At 38.6% G+C, this 13,658-nt stretch overlaps 2 gene segments (V, D, J or C); both read left to right on the top strand.

The window, feature by feature from the left end:
* Positions 1 to 583: 583 nt before the first annotated feature.
* On the top strand, positions 584 to 1,255 carry LOC128054716 (T cell receptor alpha variable 22-like). The segment is given in 2 exon segments: positions 584 to 635; positions 837 to 1,255. Coding segments are annotated over 2 exon segments (471 nt in total).
* A 10,973-nt stretch (positions 1,256 to 12,228) lies between these two features.
* LOC128054715 (T cell receptor delta variable 1-like) lies at positions 12,229 to 12,847 on the top strand. The segment is given in 2 exon segments: positions 12,229 to 12,277; positions 12,495 to 12,847. Coding segments are annotated over 2 exon segments (402 nt in total).
* The last annotated feature ends 811 nt before the right edge of the window (positions 12,848 to 13,658 follow it).

Genomic DNA, 13,658 nt, shown 5'->3' with positions numbered 1-13,658 from the left:
CTCTTTTTGTAGGTTCAGTCTAGAATAAATATATATATATAATTAAAAAATGAAACTGTTCAATACTGCAAAGTATTCCAGCCAAGACTGTTATGAATACTGTGCTGATTTGTGAGCACCCTTCAGAATCACAGGTTTGTACACAGGAGATGCAAAAAAAAAAAAACCTCCTGAGAACCCGTGAGAAAATATTTCATTATGCAAGAATCTTCTGCATCCATGCCATCTGAGACTAAAACTATGGCTAGATAATTAATTTTTGTTTTCTCTTCCCTAAATCTCCCACAAATTCAAAATCAGAGTCTGCCTTCACTGCAATGTTCTTAGAAAATGCCCCTCAGGTCCTAAAATAACGACCTTTCTATTTCCCACTCTCCTCCACTCCTCTGCAGCCCATTCTAAATTGGTTGAGGTGGGAGGGTGGGGCTTCCTGTCACAAAGTGAGGGCATGAACAGGACTTGTTGGGTGAGCTGACTGGCTGCAGGAGCAGAAACATTTCCGCAACAGCTTATGACACTCCCTCCCTCAGGGTTCAGTGAAGTATCTTACAGTGAAAATGTCTCAGTAAGAAGAGGAAGCATCATGAAGAGGCTAGCAAGCATTGTGCTGGGGCTTTTGTTTGCCCAGGTTTGCTGTGAGTTGGGGCTGCCCCACAGGGGCATCTGAAGGATTGAGCAGCTGCTGTATTGTTAAGGGAGGGAGAGGAACTGACAAGTCCTGCAGACCTTCTATCCTTCTCATCATCTATGGGAGTTGTGTGTGTGTGTGGGTCACTTCCATGATTTTGTCAGAGTTACAATGACCCTATCCTGTGACTGGTTCTGTTTCTCATCAGGTGTGCAAGGGCTGGATGTGAAGCAGAGTCCCCCAGCCCTGAGTCTCCAGGAGGGAGCCAGCCACATGCTGAGGTGCAATTTTTCTGCCTCCGTGAGCAATGTACAGTGGTATCTTCAGAACCCCAGCGGCCGCCTTATCCACCTGTTTAACATTCCTTCAGGAACAAAACAGGATGGAAGGTTTAATGCCACGACAATCCCTACAGAACGCCGCAGCTCACTGCACATTTCCTCTTCGCAGACCACAGACTCAGGCACTTACTTCTGTGCTGTGCAGCACAGTGCTCCCCAGGCACCTGCAGCCTGTACACAAACCCTCCGCGGGGCTCAGCCCCTCTCCAGCCACAGTCACACTGTGAGGCCACCACAGGGCATTTGCAGTGTTGGTTATTTCTTACCTACACTGGTACAGTTTTAATCACAGACACTTTTCGGCCCTACAGATTATGAACTTGGTCTTTATCTTCCTTTCTCAATCTGTATTTCCTTCTGCACTAGAGACTTCTAACTTGGAGCTAGCAGAATAGCTGATAAGAGGACAAAAATAAAATAAATATTCAACAACAGTATGCTGAACTCAAAAGTGGTAAAAAGTGAGAAGAATTCAGAGAAAAAAATAACTCCAATAAAGTTGTTATCCTGATTAGTTAGATGTCTCAGGAATATTCAGATCTGCCTCACCAGAATGTGTCCCCAAAGACACTTGCATCATCCCATCCTACAAGTGCAGCAAAGTGGACAAGAACAACAAAGCTTACTCAGTGTTCACTATGAGCTTGGTAACTTAGGAGAAACTTATTCTGGGTGCAAGAAATCTTAAACCCATTTAACTGTCTATAGCCAAGGTCTTGGAAGAGTTGATTCCTTCTTGAGATCTAAGGGATAATCCATTTCCTTGCCTTTTTTAGCTATTGAAGGCCAACTAAATTATTTGGTTCATGACTCCTTCTTGAATCACTAGAACTTCTTGCTTCCCTCAGCTTCCTCTTTGGGAATCAAATATCTTTCTGCCTCTGTCCTATAAGGTATAACAAATATTAAACAGAAATCTCAGTTAAACAGAGTTGGGAGATGGGGGGAACTCTCTTGACCTGTGGACATAGTGGAGAGCAAAGGGAAGATGAAAGATGCCTCTTATTTCCCGGCAAGGACTCAGCCAATGAAAAGCCATGGACTCTTGTTTGCTGTAGCCCTCTCAGCTTCCTTTTTCAATTTACATTGTCTTAAATTCTTTTCAACAATGTTTTACAGTTTTCAGAGAACAGGTCTTTCACCTCATTGGTTAAATTTATTCCTAGGTACTTTTGATTCTTTTTGATTCAACTAGAGATTGGATTGCTTTCTTAAATTCCCTTTCTGATAGTTATTATTAGTGTATAGAAATGCAACAGATTTCTGTATATTAATCTTGTGTCCTGTAACTTTATCTTGTAATCAACTTTGTTGATTGTTTCTATTAGTTTTGTTGGTGGCGTTTTTACAATTTTCTATATAGAGTATCATGCTGTCTGTAATTAGAGACAGTTGACCTCTTTGTTTTCAACTTGGATGCCAATGATTTCTTTTTCCCATCTGATTACTTAGACTAGGACTTCTAGTACTATGTTAAATAGAAATGGTGAGAGTTGCATCCTTGTCTTGGTACTGATCTTAGAGAAAGAGATTAAGTTTTTTACCATTTAGTATGATGTCAGCTGTAGATTTGTAACAAATGGTCTATTATTTCGAGGCATGCTCTCTTTATACCAAATATGTTGATAGTTTTTATCATGAATGTTAAATCTTGTCATAATCTTTTTCTGCATCTATTGACATAGTCATGTAATTTTTATCCTTTATTCTGTTAACATGGTATATCATCTTGCTTGATTTGTGGATAGTGAATCATCATTGCACATCTGAAATAAATCTCTTGATCGTGATTCATGATTCTTTCAAGTTTTGTTGAATTCAGTTTGCTACTATTTTGTTAAGAATTTTTGCATCTAGCTTGGGGCTAGTGCACTGGGATGACCCAGAGGGATGGTACAGGGAGGGAGGTGGGAGGGGGGTTCAGGATGGGGAACACATGTATACCCATGGCGGATTCATGTTGATGTATGGCAAAACCAATACAATATTATAAAGTAATTAACCTCCAATTAAAATAAATAAATTTATATTAAAAAAGAAAAAACAACAAAAAAAGAATTTTTGTCTCTATATTCATCAGAAATATTGGCCTGAATTTTCTTTTTTGTAGAATCTTTGTCTGATTTTGGTATCAGGATATTGTAGGCCTCAGAGAATGAGAGTGAGACCATTTCCTAATCTTTGATTTTTAGGAATAATTTGCAAATGGCGGATACTAATTTTTCTTTAAATATTTTGTTGAATTTCTTCTTGAAGCATATGATCCTGGACTTCTGTTTCTCGGGAAATTTTTGATTACTGGTTCAATTTAATTACTAGTAATTGGTCTGTTCAAATTTTCCTTTTCTTTCACATTCTGTCTTGGAAGGCTGTGTGTGTCCAGGAATGTACTGTTTTTAACAGTCATATTTTTAGGTTCCAGGCACTAGGACTTGAATAACTTTGGGAGCCCTTTTTCAGGCTACCACATTTATTACAGCACTTCTGGCTATCCATTTTCTACCTCTCTGGCACTTGCTGTTATCTGCTTATTTGCCTAGTGACTTGACTATTTCAGGTAAGTTAATTTTTCCCACAGTTTATAGCCCATGATATTGTTCCTCAAAGGATATAGTCTTGGGTACATTCTCAGGCATCCTGATGTGGTAGTGGTTTAGCAAGGCTCTTTAACAGTCTTCTTCTCTAATTTCTATGCTAGACTATTTGCTTCTGTTTGTATTACACCTAGGCAATAGACTCCACTAATTGCTGGCTGATGTTTTTCAACAGTGCTGCTGTTGCTGCTGCTAAGTCACTTCAGTCGTGTCCAACTCTGTGTGACCCCATAGACGGCAGCCCAGCAGGCTCCCCCGTCTCTGGGATTCTCCAGGGAAGAACACTGGAGTGGGTTGCCATTTCCTTCTCCAATGCATGAAAGTGAAAAGTGAAACTGAAGTCGCTCAGTCATGTCTGACTCTTAGCGAACCCAATGGCTGCAGCCTACCAGGCTGCTCAGTCCATGGGACTTTCCAGACAAGAGTACTGGAGTGGGTTACCAGTGACTTCTCCGTTCAACAATGCTATGAAGCCATAAACTGTTACCAGGTCTCATCTAATTAAATCAAGCCTGTTTGCAGAGCCAGCCTTTGAAACTTTTCTTTGAGATCTTCAGACCAGAGAGGACTTTTCCTAGTTACCCCCTTTTCCTGTACTTTCTGTTAATATTTTAAGTTGTTGTCTATGAATTAACTTGTTGCTCTCATTGAGTTGCAGCCTTCTATTAATTGTTTACCATAAGCATCTCCATTGTTTTCAACAGCACCCTTAAACTTGGGCTTCCCAATGATGGTTTCAAATAAAGTCTTCTCAAAGGGAGACCTCTGGTTTTACAGCTGCTTCTCTCCGTGGGCATAACACCTGAGCCACGGCTCTGGACCTGTAATAAGGGACATTTGGCTGCTTGTCTCCGAGTGACATCGCTGTGTTATGAGAAGCATGATGGAAGGGAGCAGTACCCTCTTGCCTTCTTGGCTTGCCTTTGCCAGCATGAAATCACCACTCTGTGAGCTGGGATGAGAGCAAGAGGACCCAGTATTCTCAGCCTACCATGCCTGACGTAGAACCCCTGTGCTATATGTGAGGTGAGAAGTGGCCATAGACCTGTCAGCTTTTGTTGTTTGTAATACAGTTTCTGTAACACAGACCTGGGGTAGGAGATTTGATAACCCTATACTGCGAACTGGAGAGAGAAGGACCTTGTGTTCTTGGCTGTATCCACCTTGAGTAGAACTTCCATCATCTTGAGCTGGGGATGGGGAGTGGGTCATGGTACAATTGCCACAGATTCTTTCTGCTATCACGGAGATTTAGTAGATTTTATGAACAAATGTGTCTCTATTACCCTTTTTATATGCTGTATAACCTAAAGACTGTGTCCAAAGGTTTTAGTTTCTTAAAAATAATTTTCATCTGTTTTAACTGTTTTGTTGGGGACAGTATCCATAAATCAACTCACAAAGTCATTCTGGAAGGTAGTCTTTTATTTACATTACTGGCACAAATAGAATAGGATTAGACAGAATATAATCAAAAGTTGAGCTTTTCTTTCAGATTCATTGGCTTTCTCCATTGACAAAGAAAGCTGTCTTCTTGTCTTTAGCCTAAACCTGCCTCAAACATAATTCTGCCGTGAATCTCCATATTAACACAATCATGTTTTCTGAGAGTACTAATATTGAAAAACAGGAGTATCATATCTTTTCTGAAACACTAGTTGTACTTAGAGCTATTATCCATAGTATAAAGGTTAACAGTCATATCTTCTAAGTTTTGAATCTTCAACAGAAGCATCATTAGTGTTGGTTTTTATAATATCTAATATTAGCATATCAAAGATAGCATAATTATGAGAAGTAGTATAATTTTTCACTAATGAAAATGATGGACAAACTATTTAAATACTCTCTGCCTTAGGTCCTCTTCCTCCGACTCAGACCTCAAGAGGGAGATCCACCAGGTTCCTCTGCCCGTGGGATTTTCCAGGCAAGAATGCTGACTGGGTTGCCGTTTCCTCCTCCAGGGGATCTTCCTGACCCAGGGATCGAACTGGAGTCTCTTAGGTCTCCTGCCTTGGCAGGCAGCTTCTTTACCACTAGCACCACCTGGGAAGCCCACTGACTAGGGAAAGGGAAAAGGCCAAACAAGAGGAAGATTTCAGAGGTTCCTGATGTTCTGTCTGCCTGATTTTGTGAGGAGCACTAGAGCACATATCAGATCATACTGTACCACTTAGACAAAAGAATTGGATAATCACAGAAATCATTTATTATCTAAGCTGCTGGCAGCAAAACACAAAGAACTTGGGGACTGAGCACAGATGAAGCTCCTGAGAAAAGTTGAGCAAGGTGCCAACAATGTCTAATATAGACACTGTGACATTTACTCCTTGGAACAGTCCTGCAGGTTTCACTGCTCTTGCTATTATTCAAGTCAAATTATCCAATGTTCACATTTGTCTTTGAACCTTCTTTGCCTATCCATCCAACACTCATCTCTTTCTAGCTACACCTACACATCTTCCCCAGCACTATCCGCTTTAATCTTCACACTGCTCTGCTCCCTAAGTGATGAAGGACATTTTTTACTCACAAACTCATGTTTCTCTCCTGACCCTGGGTATTTCTTTCCCAACCTTTCCTTCAGACCTGTTACTCTTTGACACTTGAAATTGCTTCTCTTATTCATTCTATTTTCCAGAATCATCTTCACCATCCAGAGGTGGTGGAATTTTTTATTCTCTCTCTGATAAAATATCAGCAGAAATGGTCATGTGATCTTAATGACATCAGAAGCTGAGGGACATCTGTGATACCGATGTGTGTGAAGGAAGAGACAGAGTATGCAGATGTCTTAAATCTGTACAGATTCATAATTTAAAACTCACTTTTTATACTTCAACCCTTATCAAAAGTATTCTGAGCAACCCAAATGTCAGCTTAGGATCCATGATCACCCTGGAAATATTCCATTTGCCTAATTTATATATTAGGGAAAGTATAAATTGAATTTGATTGGTTTTCTATCATTTTTTAGGGTCATGTAAAATGTGGACACATCTGAAAGATTGTGGCAAAATTGAAATTCCGTCATGGCAAAAGGGCTATATATTCTCTGTTTGGATCCATGACTTTATCTTGTAATGATATATATTATGCTCTGTGTATCTTCAATAGACTTTAATTAGTATTTATAATAAAAAAGGAAATATCCCTCTGCACACTAATTTGTAACTTCATGGGAGTCTCTCTCTTTCCCCTTGTAAAATAATATAATCTCCATTAACATATCATGCTGTCCTGATATATGAGTTTTTCTAAGAGGTGTTAAGAAAAGGAAGAGGTAGAGAGTGGGAGAGAAATTCTAACCTGCTCTTTACCCATGTGTAAGCAGAGTATTTCTGATTCCCAATGAAATTAATTTACAGCAATTCTAGCCTCAATATGGGGAATACTTTCTTTGAGAGAGATAGGTTTAAGTGAAAGCACTTGTAAGAGGATGGGGTCTATTGAAAGCGTTAAAGCAGATGTGAACTTCAAGTCAGAGTTCTAGCTGGTTGAGAAGACCAGAAGAGGAACGTGTGTTGTCACTGACCTTTGGTGCCAAGAACAATGGACAAGATTCTGGGAGCATCATTTTTACTTCTGTGGTTTCAATTAGACTGTGGGTTGTGGTGGACAAAAACTAAGATATCTCACTAATTAGGGGGAATGAGAAAAGCAGGAAATGGACAAATTCATGCAGATAGGAACTTTAAGAAGGAAATATTCATTTGTGGACCTAATGACTTTTTATCTCTGTAAACAAGGGTGGGTGGACAAGAGAAGGAAAAAAGTGACCAAGAGCAGGAGAAACAGAGCCCTCAATCTTTGATAGTCCTGGAAGGAGAGATTTCCATTCTGAACTGTAGGAGAGGAGTGCATTTGACTACTTCTTATGGTACAGTCAACACCCTGGTAAAGGCCTTGTATTCTTGATAGCCATAGGTTCAGTTATGAATAAAAAGGAAGATGGAAGACTCACAATGTTCCTCAGTACGAGCACCAAACAGCTCTCATTGCACATCACAGCTTCCCAGCCTGGAGATTCAGCCACCTACTTCTGTGCAGCAAGTGCACAGTGCTCCCCAGACACCTGCAGTCTGTACCCAGATCTGAAGCCAAGGCTCCAGACACACCCTGCCATGTAGATAAATACACAGACACACATTGGTTAGTGCATAAAAAGTCTTAATACATTTAAGAAAACTGAAATTACATAGAATTTATTCTTTGATCAAATTAGAACTGACTTGGAAAATCAATAGCAAAAATATATCTCTAGAAACTCCCAAATATTTGGAATGTAGGCATTAAACTTAAAAAAAAAAAAAAACCCACTAAAGAAGTAATTAGTGGGCTATAAACTGTTGGTGGGAATGCAAACTAGTACAGCCATTATGGAGAACAGTGTGGAGATTACTTAAAAAATTGCAAATAGAACTACCTTATGAGCCAGCAATCCCACTGCTGGGCATACACACCGAGGAAACCAGAATTGAAAGAGACACACGTACCCCAATGTTCATCGCAGCACTGTTTATAATAGCCAGGACATGGAAACAACCTAGATGTCCATCAGCAGATGAATGGATAAGAAAGCTGTGGTACATATACACAATGCAGTATTACTCAGCCGTTAAAAAGAATTCATTTGATTCAGTTCTGATGAGCTGGATGAAACTGGAGCCGATTATACAGAGTGAAGTAAGCCAGAAAGAAAAACACCAATACAGTATACTAATACATATATATGGAATTTAGAAAGATGGCAATGACGACCCTGTATGCAAGATAGGAAAAAAGACACAGCTGTGTATAATGGACTTTTGGACTCAGGGAGAGGGAGAGGGTGGGATGATTTGGGAGAATGGCATTCTATCATGTATACTATCATGTAAGAATTGAATCGCCAGTCTATGTCTGATGCAGGATACAGCATGCTTGGGGCTGGTGCATGGGGATGACCCACAGAGATGTTATGGGGAGGGCGGTGGGAGGGGGGTTCATGTTTGGGAACACATGTAAGAATTAAAGATTTTAAAATTAAAAAAAAATAAAATTAAGAAAAATAAAGAAAATATTTTGAAAGAAAATACAGTGAGAACACATACATACAAATATTTATGAGATACAGTTAATATTTTACATAGGAGAGGTTTATCCTTTTAAATGCTTATACTGCTAAAGAAAAAGGCTGAGGAAACAATTATGTAAGCTTTCAACAAAAAAGGAAGAAAAATTACGACTAATGTAAACTGAAACAAGAACATAATAAAAAATGTTAAATTGGTAAAATAGAAAATGATAGAAGTAACTGTGAGATACCAAGTTAATTCTGCTAAAATGATTAATAAAATATACATTCTTAGGTAAAATTATCATGGTGAAAAAAGAAAGCACAAATTATAGCTATAAGGAATGAAAAGTAAGCAATAATACAGATGCTACCATGTCAAAAAGATAGACTCCCTCTGGTTTCCACCTGAAACTATTACAGCATTAACTGGCTGCTGCTGCTGCTAAGTCGCTTCAGTCGTGTCTGACTCTGTGGGACCCCATAGATGGCAGCCCACCAGGCTCCCCGTCCCTGGGATTCTCCAGGCAAGAACACTGGTGTGGGTTGCCATTTCCTTCTCCAGTGCATTAAAGTGAAATTAATTGGCTACACTCCAATATAAAATAAAAGTATAATAAAAAATACAAAAAGGATAATAAAATTCATTAACAAGTATATACTACTGAGTTATCACAAGTGGGGATGTGGAGAAAGTTGGGAAATCTGACTCTTTGGCAAAGGTGCCATGACAATTCAATGGAGGAATGATACAAGCAAATGATTTGGAGACAGCTGGATATATTCATAGGCAAGTAACTGAAACTTGGCCTAAATCTCACATGTTATACAGAAATTTAAGGAGAATTTCAAAGTGGACCATACCTCCATGTGTGAAATATAAAACTATGAATCTTTTCGAAAAGAAGAAAATCTTCAGGACCAATTGTTAGACAAAATGATTTTTGTCATGACACTTAAATCACAATCCATAAAAAATAAACTATTTCATCAAAATTAAAAATGCTTGCTCTGTGAAAGATACTATTAAAAGAATGAAAAAGACAAAGCACAGAATGGCAGGAAATATTTTCACAATGTATTTTCATCAAAGGATGGTATTCAGAATACAACGTACTCTCTAAACTCAGCAGGAAGAAAACAAGCAATCTAACTGAAAAATGAACTAAAGTTTCACCCAGACACATCATGCAAGAACTTTGTATTAGGGAAATAAGCATGTAAATAAGCATGTAAACAGATGCTCAACATCATCAACCATCAGGGAAATGCAAATTAAAGGCACAATGAGATACCAGTCCACATCTTGCTTAATGGCTAAAATGAAAAATACTGATGATAACAAGTCCTGGCAATGATGTAGAGAAACTGAATCACTCATACACTGCTGGTGGGAAAATGGTACAGTCATTCTGGAAGACAGTTTAGCAGTTCCACATAAACTTAAATATTCACTCACCTTACAGCTCAGCAGTCATACTCCTTTACGAGCATTTATACTTGAGAAATGAAAACCGTGTTCACACAAAAATCTGTACATGAATATTCATGGCAGCTGTGTTTGTGTTGGCCAAAAGCTGGAAACCAACCAAATGTTCTTCATTGTGTGAATAGATAAATATGCTGTGGTACACCCATACAATAAAATATTACTTATAGGTCTATCTCCACTTGAAATAGGGTTAAGTCTCAATAAACCAATTTAAGTTAAAAATATCATAAGTAGAACATGAATATAATAGACATTGTGAATCAGAGTTTAGCCTAGCCTAACCTTAAGGTGTTGTACTGAAAGTGAAAAACAGAATGATTGTATGAGTGCAGAATGGTTGTAGTGTATCAGTTGTTTACCCGCATGATCCCAGGGCTGACTGAGAGCTCAGCTTGCTGTTGCTGTTCAGCATCATTAGAGACTGTCATACAGCATGTTACCAGCATGGGGAAAGGTAAAAATTGAAAATACAAAGTATGGTTTCTAGTGAATGTATATATGCCTTTCTCATAACCATAAAGACAAAGATTCAAAGTTGGTCCATCATAAGCTGGGGACAGTCTGTAGTGATTAAAAGAAATATGCTATTGATACATGCAATAGCCTAGATGGATCTCAATGGTGAGTGAAAAAAGTATCTCGGAAGACTACATGGTACATGCTTACACACTATATTATTACAATTGCATACATAATGTATGCGTTTACTTTTACAGCATTCTCAAAAGGACAAAATATAGATACTAAGTTTTGTTGGAGTGCATTATAATACTATGACACAGGAAGATCCAGCATGCTTATTTGAAGTGTATTTTGCAAGAAGAAAAAATAATAAGCAACTAACTAGTGAGACTGAACAATTTGGGCCAGTGGGATGGAAAATGTGACATGAGGACAATTCCAAGACACATGATCTAATAAGTACAATTCTAATTGTGGAAGCAATGAGACTGAATATTCTGATCCGTCTCAAAATCTAATAAATAATACTCAATATCAGGTTTCAAAAGTATAATTATTTTGTTCCTGTCATAAATTCATATAAACACAATCAATAGAATAGACTCAAAGTCAGAAGGACTGATTTTTTTTTTTATCATTTGATGTCAAAGTAATTTTACATATTGAAAAAACTAAGTAGATCCCTAAAACCCAGAAAAAAAAACACATTAAAAATTTTGGATAAGACTACATTTCACATAGAAGACCAAAGATCTATGAGTTTTTAAATAAAGTACTTAGACTCTGGATGGAGCAATATAACTGTAGGCTAAATAAATGACTAGCAAGTAGATTACAAGAAGGGTTTATAGCTTATACTAAATTTTATTTTAGACCTGTTCATGTTGCAGCAAATAGTATTATTTTATTCTTTTTTGTATAGCTGAATGGTTTCATCATGCGTTTCCCTGGTGGCCCGGTGGTAAAGAATGCATTTGCCAAGCAGGAGACACGGGTTTGACACCTGGGTCAGGAAGAACCTCTGGAGAAGGAAATGGTACCCCACTCCAGTATTTTTGTTGGAAAGTTCCATGGACAGAGCAGTCTGGAGGGCTACAGTCCATGGGGTTGAACAACAGTGGGACATGACTTAGCAACTAAACAACAATGGCAACAATTTCATTGTACATATGTTCCACATCTTTATCCCCTCCTCTGTTGATGGAGATTTCATTTTGCTGTACAGCAGAAGCTAAGACAACACTGTAAATCAACTACACTCGAATAAAATGTTTAAAAACAAAAAACAAATGCTGTTTTAAATGGGATGGCAAAATTCCTGTGTTGAATAATTATCAGTGAATGTCACCTAGTTTGTTCAATTCCCCTCAGCTCAAACCTTTATTACTAATTGCTTTTGTGAAGCCCCCTTTCAGGATCAGCCTAACTTAATTACCAGTGAAAGAAAAATTGACAAAGTAAAAGTTTGTGGTGAGCCATAATTTTTTTCCCATCTGTGCACAGACCATATGATGTATGGAAATGACAAACCCCACTTCTTGTTTGAAGGAGTCACACAGGACCTGAGGTTATATGTATATGTGCTGCCTGGCACTCAAAGACACTCTCAGCTTGAGGCAAAACTGAGCACATTTGTGCAGGGGAATACATGTCTCATGGTGCTCTCCAGCCTGCTCTGGGTGTTCCTGGCCTTCATCTTCTCTGGTAGGGATGCTCCCAAACATGGGTGCACGTGATCAGGGTGAAAGGCCTGCACACAGGCACGTGGTGCTTCACGGGGACTTGGGGAGGGAAGGAGGACTGGAGAAAAGCAAGTGCCTTATGAATTCAGGTTGTTTTGGGGGGTGGTGGTCCTAAATGAGTCTAATTCCTACATTATTTTATTCATTGTTTCATCTCTGTTTTCTGATTTTCCCCACAGGATCCAGTGTAGCCCAGAAAGTTATTCAAGATCCACCAGACATACCCAGTCGAGTTGGGGAATCAGTTACCCTAAACTGTCGGTATGAAACAAGTCGGAGCAGTTACAGCATTTTTTGGTACAAGCACCTTCCCAGTGGAGAGACGATTTTTCTTACAAGGGATGGCCGCTACTCTATAAATTTTGACAGATCACGTAAATCCTCCAGCCTCACCATTTCAACCTTACAACTGGAAGATTCTGCAAAGTACTTCTGTGCTCTCTGGGAACTCACAGTGCTTGAAGTAATAGGAAAAGCTGAACAAAACCCCCCAAGCTTAATAAGAGAAACCCTCTCTGCTGTAGGACCCTAGCTGAAATACACACCTGCAGATCCCAGACAATAAATGGTAGTCCTGTGGTTGCTTCATCTGTGGTCTGGATTAGAAGATTTAATTATAAATAAAAGCTTCTTTCATGTCATATGGAAGCAGGTGTTCAGAGTAACTTTCTACTGGTACATTCTCCTCTTGAATTTTTGACTTTAAATCAACCATACAGAACATATGTAAAGTTGTCTAAATTTGAAAACTTGCCCCATATTAATATAAAATGACACTTTCACCTAAAAATCCTCACATCACAAATCTTGATATAGTATCTGAAATTGTTGTAAATATTATTTCCTTAGTTCTTTCCTTTTTTTTTTTTGCCTTATTTTTTTTTTAATTTTTACTTTATTTTACTTTACAATACTGTATCGGTTTTGCCATACATTGACATGAATCCACCACAGGTGTACATGAGTTCCCAATCCTGAACCCCCCTCCCACCTCCTACCCCATATGATCTCTCTGGATCATCCCCGTGCACCAGCCCCAAGCATCCTGTATCCTGCATCAAACATAGACTGGCGATTCGTTTCTTACAAGATAGTATACATGTTTCAGTGCCAATTTCCCAAATCATCCCACCCTCTCCCTCTCCCTCAGAGTCCAAAAGTCCATTCTATACATCTGTGTCTCTTTTGCTGTCTCACATAAAGGGTTATCATTACCATCTTTCTAAATTCCATATATATGTGTTAATATACTGTATTGATATATATGTGTTAGTATACTGTATTGGTGTTTTGTTTTATTCTGGCTTACTTCACTGTGTATAATCGGCTCCTGTTTCATCCAT

This window comes from Budorcas taxicolor, chromosome 10 (assembly GCF_023091745.1).
Source record: "Budorcas taxicolor isolate Tak-1 chromosome 10, Takin1.1, whole genome shotgun sequence".
Taxonomy (NCBI): Eukaryota; Metazoa; Chordata; class Mammalia; order Artiodactyla; family Bovidae; genus Budorcas; species Budorcas taxicolor.
This window is presented reverse-complemented; position numbering and strand designations above follow the sequence as displayed.